Source organism: Rhinoderma darwinii, chromosome 4 (genome assembly GCF_050947455.1).
Source record: "Rhinoderma darwinii isolate aRhiDar2 chromosome 4, aRhiDar2.hap1, whole genome shotgun sequence".
Classification (NCBI taxonomy): Eukaryota; Metazoa; Chordata; class Amphibia; order Anura; family Rhinodermatidae; genus Rhinoderma; species Rhinoderma darwinii.
Window position 1 is genome coordinate 37,105,729 of NC_134690.1, and position 13,126 is coordinate 37,118,854.

Sequence of the window (13,126 nt, forward strand, 5' to 3'; positions counted from 1 at the left end):
CAGTTGAAACCTGCAAGAAGTGACCCCGTTTTAAAAACTACACCCTTAAGGCATTCATCTAGAGGTGTAGTGACCATTTTGACCGGAGACCTACACCCCATAAACTGTAATGTGGGTTCTCCCGGGTATGGCAATACCCTACATGTGGCTGCTATCAGCTGCCTGGACACACAGCAGGGCCCAGAGGGGAAAGACGAGGGGGGATAAGCTGTGTGGAGTGCATCAGGGTAAGTAAAATTGGGGTAAATTATAAACCAAGGGATGTATGATAAATTTTAAAACACTTTCATACAGAGCTCTGGTTATTCGGGACACGTGTCACATTGATATATTGTGTCATCCCTTATCGCCCTCTTATAGCCGACTTTGCACCTCTTTTGACTTTTTCCCTTCTTGCCAGTTTGGGGTACTTCTCCTGGAAAGTGTTGCCGCCCTGGTACGATGCGTGTGGCCCCGCTTCCAGAAGTACTGGGTGCCCCCCCTTCTTGGTCCCTAAAGATTAGGTTCTTGATAATCACCTCTTGAAATTCCAGGAAAGTTCCCGTCTGGCCTGCACATCGACGTAGCACGTACGCATTGTACAAAGCCATCTGTATGATGTGCCCGGCCAGCTTCTTATACCACACCGCATGGCGCTCTAGGGCTTCAGGATTTGATCTGACAAGTCAACACCTCCCATGTACCTATTGTAGTCCAGGATGCAGTCTGGTTTGGGGGTGGCCTTTCCTTCATATATCCTAAACCTGTAGGTATACCCTGATGCACTCTCGCACAGCTTAGACATCTTCACGCCATACCTTGCCCTCTTACCCGGCAGGTACTCGCTGAATTGAACCCTCCCTTTAAAATGTACCAGAGACCCATCAATAGAAATACACTTCCCGGGGGTGAATGCTTGGGAAAACCGGGCACTGGAACGGTCTAATAGGGGTCTCCGTTTATACAAACGGTCAAAACTGGGGTCATCTCGGGGTGGGCACGGCTCATTATCAGTATAATGTAAGAAGCGAAGTATTGCCTCATTCATTTATTTTTTTAGGTTCCAGTTCAGTTCTGAAGTTGCTTTGAGGGGCCCATATATTAGAAACCCCTATCAAATACCCCATTTTAGAAACTAGACCCCTCAAAGTATTCACAACAGCATTTAGAAAGTTTATGAGCCCTTTAGGTGTTTCACAGCAATTTAGAGCAAAGTAGAGGTGAAATTTACATTTTTTTTTGTCAGAAAATCCTCTTTATACCATTTTTTTTACAAAAGGATTTATCAGAGAAACGCAACTTAATACGTATTGCCCAGATTCTGCAGTTTAGAGAAATATCCCACATGTGGCCCTAGTGCGGTAATGGACTGAAGCATCGGCCTCCGAAGCAAAGGAGCACCCAGTGGATTATGAGGCCTCTTTTATTAGGCACCATGTCCGGTTTGAAGAGGTCTTGTGGTGCCAAAACATTGGGAACCCCCCAAAAGTGACCCCAATTTGGAAACTAGACCCCTTGAGGAATCCATTGTAGTTTTCTTGGGGTGCATGCGACTTTTTGATCAGTTTTTATTCTATTTTTAGGTGGCGTGGTGACTAAAAAACAGCAATTCTACTATTGGTTTTTTTTTCGTTTTTTTTTTACAGCGTTCACCGTGCGCTATAAATGACATATTCACTTTATTCTGCGGGGCGATACGATTACGGCGATACCAGATGTTTATAGTTTTTTTTTATGTCTTATGGCGTTTGCACAATAAAATACGTTTTGTAAACAATCATTCACTTTTTGTGTTACCTTATTCTAAGACATAACGTTTTTATTTTTCAATCAAAGCCGTGCGAGGACTTATTTTTTGCGTAACAAACTGTAGTTTCGATCAGTACCATTTTTCGGTAAATGCGACTTTTTGATCTCTTTTTATTCCATTTTTTGGGAGGTGAAGTGACCAAAGAATTGTGATTGTGGGACAGTTTATTATTATTTTTATTTTACGGACCCACTAGGCTTCCGTCTATGGCTTAGCCGGACGCCATTGTTTGCTGTCCGGTTGCCATAGTCCCCATCGCCGGCCGCTATCGCGTAGCAGGCCGGCGATGGCAGCTTAACCCCTAAAAAGCCGCGATCTCGATAGAACGCGGTTTTAAGGGGTTAATCAGCGGGGACACAGCGATCGGTCCCCGCTGTAGGAGCTGTGACAGCTGCTGAACAAGACAGCAGCGTCACAGCTCCTGTATGTGTCGGGAGGACGGCTGAAACGGTCATTACTCCCGAGACGTACTATTACGGCATGGAGCGCGAACGATACAGCTGACATGACGTAATAGTACGTCAAGGAGCGGGAAGGGGTTAACCCTCCTGTCCCTAATGTTGCATATATGATTTTGTCAATTGTTTGATGCAATATCTTGGGCATATGTGCCGTCGTCATCCCCCCCCGTTTTTCTTTTGTTCCCTTGCTTGATATGTTCCCTGTTTGTAAATGCTCTCTTTATTTGCTTTTTAAAAAAAAATTAAAAATTCATAACACCATGGAAAAGCTTTTTTTTTCACATTTTTTTTTTTTTATTGTTGGCAAAGTATCATTTTGGTATCGAGTATTGCAGTACTACACGAAGTATCGGTATCGAAGTCCAAATTCTGGTATCGTGACAGCCCTAAATGCGTCTATGATCTAGGTAAATTGCGTATATTCAGGAGGCCTGTGTGTATTGTGTGCTGGTCACTAGATGGCGCTGTTACCTTGCTGGTGGGTATTGTGTTCAGTATTCCAGATATAAATACAGGATTATTGTGGTGTCACACGGTTATTATAGGAGGTTTATTCCGTATGTGTAATGTCCCCACTGGGAAATGGGGTTAAATCTCCTGGCAGCAGCTGCTTTGGTGAGCTAAGATGTGATCAGCAGGGAGAGCGCTCGTGTGACGTCTCAGCCGTTACCGTGTGTTGGTTGCATGGATTAATTGTTTGCATAGCAGATGGCTTATTATAAAACCCTTCTCTAGTAGTAAAGCTGCCTCTTAATAGAGCACAACACTTGCTTGTAGTTCAGAATAAATGTCAGCATTCAGCATGGTCCTCATGTCCATCGTGCTTCTGCGGCCGCCGTACACATTAGATCATCCTGTGGATAGGTGATCGACGTGAATTTGATTCTCCAGGACGCTAACAATTGGTTGGGATCCGACCTCCTGGGACCCCTGCCTATCAAGACACTGAAGGGACCATGGGGCTCATACAAGCGTTGCCTCGTTTTTAATGTTTACATAGGCGCAACCCAACTCTGCCTGGTACTGCAGCTCGTCCTAGAAGCAGAAGTGCGGAGTCCCCTTCTTTGTGCTGCTCAGTGAGGACTCCTGTGGTCGGATCCCCCAACAATCTCCTATTTATGTCCTGGCTTAAAGAAGCACTCCCACAAATATATATATATATTTTTTTTTTTGCACCCCCATTTTTAGATGCAGTTGTTTACCTGATACTGTTGTTAAAAATACTTGCCAAGCGCTTCGTCTTTTTTCAGTCTCTTTGGTCCTTCCGTCAGTCCATGTGACCCCTGCTCTGACTAACTGCATGGACCTGAAGTCAGTCTCCCGAGACTCGCATTGAGGCTCTCATAGGAATAAATAGAGATTGGTTTCCATTTGTAACTTGACGCTGTAGGAATCGGTTAGTCAGAGCGGGTGTCACATGGACTGACGGAAGGACCGAATGGAGGCTAAAAATAGACGAAGCGCTCGGTTAGTATTTGTAACAGCAAGTAAGCAATTTCATTTACAAATCAAAATTTGTGGGGTACTACTTTAAGCTAGGACATAAAACTTTGATTAGTGGGGTATCAGGCCACAGGGGTTCTTGCCGACTTGTACGAGAGTACCTAGTTTTAAAGGGATTTCCCCATGAGGGACATTTATGACCGATCCACAGGATCATAAATGTCTGATAGACACTGGTCCCACCTCTAGGACCTACACCCATCTCTAGAACGGGGCCCCCTAATTCTTGTTCTAGCTTTTTGTGCTCACTGTTCTGCCTGCGATGGCGGTGAACTAAGGCCCTGTTCACATCATGTTTTTTGGTCTACATTTGATGTATGCTCTGAGAATCTCCCAATGTATATACGTGAAGCAGTCTGTGGCATCCGTTACCCATAGACTATAATTCCATCCGTTTAACGGATGCCTGTGACAGATGCCATACAGTGGCATCCGTCACCCACACGCTACCATGTTAAAGAATGTATACGTGTTTTTACTGGACTGCAGAATAGAATAGCCTAGTCTACTACGCTAATGCACACTTTATTTTATATTACTGTATAAAAGATAGAGAGATATATTTATTATTTGTTTTTATTTGTTTTTCTTCCCGTGCAACTAAATGTTATAAATTTAAAGCAAGATCGGTCTAAGGCGGGATTCACACGACAGGGATTCCCGGTCGGGTGCCGGCCGTTTATAAATCGGCCGGCACCCGGCTGCATTAGGAACAATAGACCCCTAATGGGGCTATTCACACGACCAATTTTTTGACGGCCGGGAAAACCGTCCGTCAAAAAATAGGACATGCTCTATTTTCAGCCGGCCGCCCGGCTCCCATAGAAGTCTATGGGGCCGGGTAATACCCGGCCATCACCGGAATGTGTCCCGAGTGATGGCCGGGTCTACCGTCGCTCGCGCACTCTCTCTCCTCCTCCTCACAGTGCAGAGTGCATGTGAGGAGGAGGAGGAGGGTCTTTTATTGCTCGCTGTAGGAGTCGGAATCCCCAATCCCCGGCCGGGGATTGGGGATTCCGCTACAGGAGAAGTGCGTGACTACACTGTCCAGATATGGACACAGCGAAGTCACTCACTTCTGCAGCGGAATCCCCAACTCTATGGCCAGGGATGCCGCTACAGGAGAAGTGAGTGACTACACTGTCCATATATGGACACAGCGAAGTCACGCACTTCTGCAGCAGAATCCCCGACTCTATGGCCAGGGATGCCGCTACAGGAGAAGTGAGTGACTACACTGTCCATATATGGACACAGTGACGTCACTCACTTCTGAAGCGGAATTCCCGACCTGTGGCAGGGAATTCCTCTTCAGGAGAAGTCAGGGGGCAGGGTGGCATCACCTACAGGGGGCAGGGTGGCATCACCTGCAGGGGGCAGGGTGGGTGGCATCACCTGCAGGGGGCAGGGTGGGTGGCATCACCTGCAGGGGGCAGGGTGGGTGGCATCACCTGCAGGGGGCAGGGTGGGTGGCATCACCTGCAGGGGGCAGGGTGGGTGGCATCACCTGCAGGGGGCAGGGTGGGTGGCATCACCTGCAGGGGACTGCTGGGTGGCATCACCTACAGGGGGCTGGGTGGCATTACCTACCAGGGGGGCTGTGGCATTACCTACAAAGGGCTGTGTGTGGCAACAAATTTAAATGAAATTCATCCGATTTTAAAACGGACAGGGAAAAAAACGGATGCAAATCGGGTCCAAATCGGCCGGTAAAAACGGCAACTCGGCCCGGAACGGAATCGGAACGGATGCAAATCGGATGCAAACCGGCCGGGAAAATCGGCCAAAAACGGCTGATTTTTTTCCCGGCCGACACTCGGACCCTGTCGTGTGAATGAGGCCTTAGTTGATATTCCTTTTTTATGTAATCGATTTTAAAGTGATGCGCAGGTTGATTTTCTATTATCTTTAGGCATCATTTAGACGAGCGTAATATGCGCGCGCGTGCTTTTCACACGTGTCGTACGCACCTATACAAGTCTATGGGGCAGTGCAGACAGTCCGTGAGTTTTGCGCAGCGTGAGTCCGCTGCGTAAAACTCACGACATGTTCTATATTTCTGCGTTTTTTGCGCATCACGCACCCATTGAAGTCAATGGGTGCGTGAAAACCACGCAGGTCGCACAGAAGCACTTCCGTGCGAACTGTGTGGTTCGCAACAGCTGTCAAACTCTGTAAACAGAAAAGCACGTGGTTCTTTTCTGTTTACATTCAAACATCCAAACGGAGTGTCAAAAAGATGGTGGCTGCGAGAAAATCTCGCAGCCGCGCATCATACACTGATGACATACGCAGCTGTTAAGTGCCTTTTGCGCACGCAAACTACCACGTTTTTTGCGTGCGCAAAACGTACACGCTCGTGTAAATAAGGCCTTATAGCGGTTGGATTTTTTTTCCCGAACGCATAGATGTAGATTTAACCCTTTCACTGCCCGGGACGTACGTAATACGTCATGATGTAAAGGTTCACGTTTGGGAATCGCACGCTATTGATAGGACTGCAGTATTGTAAAGTGATCACTTCTGCTTTTTCTTTACAGGGGATGTCTGTTTTATGGCCCTCCGGGGACAGGGAAAACCTTGGTGGCACGAGCCCTTGCTAATGAGTGCAGCCAAGGCGACAGGAAGGTCTCTTTCTTCATGCGCAAAGGTGCCGACTGCCTCAGTAAGTGGGTGGGCGAGTCCGAGCGTCAGTTACGGCTCCTGTTTGATCAGGTAAGTTCACCCTTCAATGTAGTGATATTGATCAGATTGAGTAGACCTTTACCACAGATAAACCTCACCAGATCCGGAGCTTTGGTAATAAAGGATGATTTAGCACCGTGTCCCCTTCACTTATTTTCCCTGCGCAGCGGCGCCCCGGCCTCCCAGCTGTGCAGGGGACTGCAGCACGGCTCCATGCTAGAGAATGGGGCTGTGCGGCACTTGGCTGAGAAAACTTAGGGGACGCAGTGCTAAACCAGAGCTGTGGCCCCTTTTTTTCAATGGATCGGCAAAGGTCGGAACCCCACTGATCATAAAGTAATGGCATTCACGAGCGATAAACCATCACTTATAAGCTGGGAATACCCGTTTAACACTGGGCAGAACTTTCCGTCATACGTAGTTTCATAATATATTTCTGTAGCTGCTTTTCTTACCTTTTTAGTAATCGTGCAGAGAGTCCACAGAGACCCTTTCAGATGGGTAGTTGGTGCCAAGACCAGACCATTCCCTTTAAGGCATTTGTGTCATCTTTCCGGACGTGACCGTTTTAGTAAAAATTTGTATTCTCCTCATTAGTATCATTTTTTTTCTATGTAATCGGATGCCATCCAACCCCTGCTCACTATGTAGTGACACAACCATTTGACAAGGGGACGAGTCATTTCCAGTTATCCTATTTATTCGTTCCATTTCCAGGAGGAATAACAGGAATGAAACATTTCAGAGTTCTCAGAATTAATTGGAAATGAAAATATCTAGTAAAACCACACGTCAGGAGAGATTGTATGAGTGAAGAAGAATTAGGATTTTTTTTTTCTTTGATGCTTCTGCCTATTTGAGGCTTCGCCTGCATTGTGACAAGAGAGGTTCACTTAGTTTTTCCATTGTCTGGATTAGTATTTCATGAGACCATTACGTCTCTAAAAACGGTCACCCCGATCAGCTGTTTGGTTGGTCGGATTCCATTTTTCCTGCAGTGGCGACTACAGATGAAATGTCATACTACATGCTGGTCGTTTAAATGAATGTCTGACTAGTCTATGCTCTGGTAGAGCCGGCTCATCCTTGTTGGATATCCTTTTGCGCTGTGGCTCTGACTTTTAAACCCCACTTAACGGCTATGTCCACACAGGGCGGATACACTGCGTAAAAGTAGACCGTGTATCCGCCCTGGACGCCGCAGGGATTTCCGGCCGAAAACTCGCACCTAATTTTTGTGCAGTTGGATTGTCTGCTGCGAAAAAAAGCTGGTAAAGTTGTGTTAAAAAAAAAAAAAAGCTTATACTTACCCGTAGCCATGGTGATGCGTCCTGCAGCCAGGCCTCCTGGCAGTGTTTCATCCCATGCGACCCCTGCAGACTGTGATTGGCTGCAGCAGTCACATGGGATGAAACGTCATCCCTGGAGGCTGGGTAAGTCAGATATTTTTTTTTTTTTTCCCTGAGTTGTGATTTTTCGCATCTTTTCCATCGCAATATCGATTCCGCAACATGAATTGACATGCTGTGGATTTAAAAACAGCACCACAGGTCAATTAATAAGCTGTTTTTGCAGCCTGTGGATGAGATTTCTTCAAATCTCATCCACTTTGCTGTTCCTGTAATACGCTGTGGATTTTCTGCAATGAAATCCATTATTTACGCAACTTGTGAACTTGTCCTAAGAGACCAAGCCACAAAATCTGCAGAGTGTGACGCACCCGAACACTTTTCCATATGTCGTATTAGGACATACGCATGTTACCTTCTTAGCTACCCCTGTACTAATCTGGTAACCCGTGCATGCCCTAATAAGACGTATGAACAGGTGTTCTGGCGCAGTCACACTCTGCAGCTTTTGTTGCAGAAATTTCTGCAAATTAAAATTTGTTCCATTTATCTGACTAGGTCTGGCAGAAAACCAGGCACCTGCTGCAGAAACCACCACATTCAGACGAACACAACAGATTTTCAGTCGCAGAAATTACTGCAACATTATTTGCCACGTGTGTATCTACCCTTCTCTTCACGAGACCCCCCCCCTCCCCCCACTTTAAATCTCAAACTTTGAGATGACAAGTAAAGCCGTGCTCCGCGTGTTGTTCACTTTGTTGTGGAGGGAAGTAATTTTGCTGAGTAGATTTAAGAGGTTCACAATATTCAGAAAGACATCTAGCGTGTTGATAATAATTAGAAGTAATGTTCTCTTTAGTGTGTTCTTGTCTGTAAGAAGCCATTTAGTATATTACAAGCGATTTGTAACAACGCTGCCGAGCATCATTTCTAAGTTGTTTTTATTTTTTATGTAGCGATGATGTTCAATAAATGCGTTTTTGTTTCCGGTGTTTTACACGACGCCGCAAGAATTATTCTAAAGTTACAGAATTAGCCTTATTTGGTCAAATGGAGCGGGTTTTACTTTATTTTTTATGTTTTAGGGATTCTGGTAATGTTTCTTTTCAGAAAGACCATAATAAAATGTTCCGGATTTCTGTGGATTGACTTACAATAACCTGGTTGCAGGTCCCTATAATCTTGCAAATACTTTATTTTAACCCCTTCCCGCTCCTTGACGTACTATTAGGTCATGGCAGCTGTATCGTTCGCGCTCCATGACGTAATAGTACGTCTCGGGAGTAACGGCCGTTTCGGCCGTCCTCCCGACACATACAGGAGCTGTGACGCTGCTGTCTTGTTCAGCAGCTGTCACAGCTCCTACAGCGGGGACCGATCACTGTGTCCCCGCTGATTAACCCCTTAAAAGCCGCGTTCTATAGAGATCGCGGCATTTTGGGGGTTAAGCTGCCATCGCCTGCCTGCTACACGATAGCGGCCGGCGATGGTGACTATGGCAACCGGACACCAAACAATGGCGTCCGGCTATGCCATAGACGGAAGCCTAGTGGGTCCTGACAACGTCAGGACCCACTATGCTTGCTGTCAGTGAGTAGCTGACCGTTCTAATACACTGCACTACGCATGTAGTGCAGTGTATTAGAATAGCGATCAGGGCCTCCTGCCCTCATGTCCCCTAGTGGGACAAAGTAATACAGTAAAAAAAAAGTGTAAGGGTATGTTCACACGAGGGCGTCCGTAACGGCTGAAATTACGGGGATGTTTCAGCCTGAAAACATCCCCGTAATTTCAGCCGTACCGGCATGTGCAGGCGCTTGAACGCCGCGTCAATTACGGCCGTAATTAGCGCTGCTATTCATTGGAGTCAATGAATAACGGCTCCAATTACGGCCAAAGAAGTGACAGGTCACTTCTTCTACGCAGGCGTCTATTTACGCGCCGTCATTTGACAGCGGCGCGTAAATATACGCCTCGTGTGAACAGACAAACGTCTGCCCATTGCTTTCAATGGGCAGATGTTTGTCAGCGCTATTGAGGCGCTATTTTCAGACGTAATTCGGGGCAAAAACGCCCGAATTACGTCCGTAAATAGGCCGTGTGAACATACCCTAAAAATAAGAAAATAAAAGTTTTTTAAAAGTAAAAATCCCCCTTTTTCCCTTATCAGTCATTTATTATTAATAAAAGTATATAAACAAACAAATAAACTATACATAATTGGTATCGCCGCGTCCGTAACGGCCTGAACTCCAAAATTATTTCATTATTTATCCCGCACGGTGAACGCCGTAAAAGAAAATAATAATAAACTGTCCCACAATCACAATTCTTTGGTCACTTCACCTCCCAAAAAATGGAATAAAAAGAGATCAAAAAGTCGCATGTACCTAAAAATGGTCCTGATCGAAACTACAGTTCGTTACGCAAAAAATAAGTCCTCGCACGGCTTTATTGATTGAAAAATAAAAACGTTATGTCTTAGAATAAGGTAACACAAAAAGTGAATGATTGTTTACAAAACGTATTTTATTGTGCAAACGCCATAAGACATAAAAAAAAACTATAAACATCTGGTATCGCCGTAATCGTATCGCCCCGCAGAATAAAGTGAATATGTCATTTATAGCGCACGGTGAACGCAGTAAAAAAAATAGATTAAAAAAACAATAGTAGAATTGCTGTTTTTTAGTCACCACGCCACCTAAAAATAGAATAAAAACTGATCAAAAAGTCGCATGCACCCCAAGAAAACTACAATGGATTCCTCAAGGGGTCTAGTTTCCAAATTGGGGTCACTGTTGGGGGGTTCCCACTGTTTTGGCACCACAAGACCTCTTCAAACCGGACATGGTGCCTAATAAAAGAGGCCTCAAAATCCACTAGGTGCTCCTTTGCTTCGGAGGCCGATGCTTCAGTCCATTACCGCACTAGGGCCACATGTGGGATATTTCTAAAAACTGCAGAATCTAGACAATACGTATTAAGTTGCGTTTCTCTGATAAATCCTTTTGTGTTGTAAAAAAAATGGTATAAAGAGGATTTTCTGACAAAAAAAAATTGTAAATTTCACCTCTACTTTGCTCTAAATTTCTGTGAAACACCTAAAGGGTTCATAAACTTTCTAAATGCTGTTGTGAATACTTTGAGGGGTCTAGTTTCTAAAATGGGGTGTTTGATAGGGGTTTCTAATATATGGGCCCCTCAAAGCAACTTCAGAACTGAACTGTAACCTAAAAAAATAAATGAATGAGGCAATACTTTGCTTCTTGCATTATACTGATAATGAGCCGTGCCCACCCCGAGATGACCCCAGTTTTGACCGTTTGTATAAACGGAGACCCCTATTAGACCGTTCCAGTGCCCGGTTTTCCCAAGCATTCATCCCCAAGAAGTGTATTTCTATTGATGAGTCCCTGGTACATTTTAAAGGGAGGGTTCAATTCAGCGAGTACCTGCCGGGTAAGAGGGCAAGGTATGGCGTGAAGATGTATAAGCTGCGAGAGTGCATCAGGGTATAGGCTATATGAAGGAAAGGCCACCCCCAAACCAGACTGCATCCTGGACTACAATAGGTACATGGGAGTGATGGACTTGTAAGATCAAGCCCTGAAGCCCTACAGCGCCATGCGGTGTGGTATAAGAAGCTGGCCGGGCACATCATACAGATGGCTTTGTACAATGCGTACGTGCTACGTCGATGTGCAGGCCAGACGGGAACTTTCCTGGAATTTCAAGAGGTGATTATCAAGAACCTAATCTTTAGGGACCAAGAAGGGGGGGCACCCAGTACTTCTGGAAGCGGGGCCACACGCATCGTACCAGGGCGGCAACACTTTCCAGGAGAAGTTCCCCAAACTGGCAAGAAGGGAAAAGTCAAAAGAGGTGCAAAGTCTGCTATAAGAGATGACACAATATATCAATGTGACACGTGTCCCGAATAACCAGAGCTCTGTATGAAAGTGTTTTCAAATTTATCATACATCCATTGGTTTATAATTTACCCCAATTTTACTTACCCTGATGCACTCCGCACAGCTTATCCCCCCTCGTCTTTCCCTTCTGAGCCCTGCTGTGTGCCCAGGCAGCTAATAACAGCCACATGTAGGGTATTGCCATACCCGGGAGAACCCACATTACAGTTTATGGGGTGTAGGTCTCCGGTCAAAATGCTCACTACACCTCTAGATGAATGCCTTAAGGGGTGTAGTTTTTAAAACGGGGTCACTTCCTGCGGGTTTCAACTGTACTGGTACCTCAGGGGCTTCTGCATACATGACTTCGCACTAGAAAATCCCCTGTAGGCCAAATGGTGGTCCTTTCCTTCTGAGCCCTCCCATGGGCCCAAACGGCAGTTCATCACCACAAATGGGGTATTGCCGCACTCAGGACAAATTGCGCAACAGAATGGGGTATTTTGTTTCCTGTGAAAATAAGAAATATTGATCAAAAATGACATCTTATTGGAAAAAATGTCATTTTTTTAATGTCACAGCCCAATTGAAATAGGTGCTGTGAAAAAACTGTGTGGTCAAAATGCTAACAACAACCATAAATGAATTCCTTGAGGGGTGTAGTTTCCAAAATGGGGTCACTTCTGGTGGGTTTCCATTGCTTTGATACCCCTGAGGCTCTGCAAATGCGACATGGCACCCGAAAACCAATCCAGCAAAAACTGGACTCCAAAGAACACACAGCGCTCCTTCCCTTCTGAGGCCTCCCATGAGCCCAAACGGCAGTTTATCACCACAAATGGGGTATTGCCACACTAAGGACAAATTGGGCAACCAAATGGGGTATTTTGTTCCCTGTGAAAATAAGAAATTTTGATCACAAATGACATTTTATTGGAAAAAATGTCATTTTTTTCATTTCACAGCCCAATTCAAATACGTGCTGTGAAAAAACTGTGCGGTCAAAATGGTAACAACAACCATAAATGAATTCCTTGAGGGGTGTAGTTTCCAAAATGGGGTCACTATTGGGTCATTCCTACTGTTTTGACACCTCAACACCTCTTCAAACCTGGCATGCTGCCTAAAATATATTCTAATAAAAAAGAGGCCTCAGAATGCACTAGGTGCTTCTTTGCTTCTAGGGCTTGTGTTTTAGTCCACGTGCGCAGTAGAGCCACATGTGGGACATTTCTAAAAACTGTAGAATCTGGACAATACATATTTAGTAGTGTTTCTCTGGTAAAACCTTCTGTGTTACAGAAAAAAAAAAATGAATAAAATTGAAATTCCGCAAGAAAAATAAAATTTGCAAAGTTCACCTCCACTTTGCTTTAATTCCTGTGAAATGCCTGAAGGGTTAAAAAAACTTTCTAAATGCTG

General features: G+C 45.1%; 1 protein-coding gene across 3 annotated transcripts in view; it reads left to right on the forward strand.

Moving 5' to 3' along the window:
* ATAD2B (ATPase family AAA domain containing 2B) overlaps positions 1-13,126 on the forward strand; it is a 117,350-nt gene that overhangs the window by 45,111 nt on the left and 59,113 nt on the right. For all 3 annotated transcript variants that reach the window (XM_075861032.1, XM_075861034.1, XM_075861035.1), the window contains one exon: positions 6,294-6,468. In XM_075861032.1, coding sequence (XP_075717147.1) covers positions 6,294-6,468 — 175 coding nt within the window. The remainder of the gene's footprint in view (positions 1-6,293; positions 6,469-13,126) is intronic.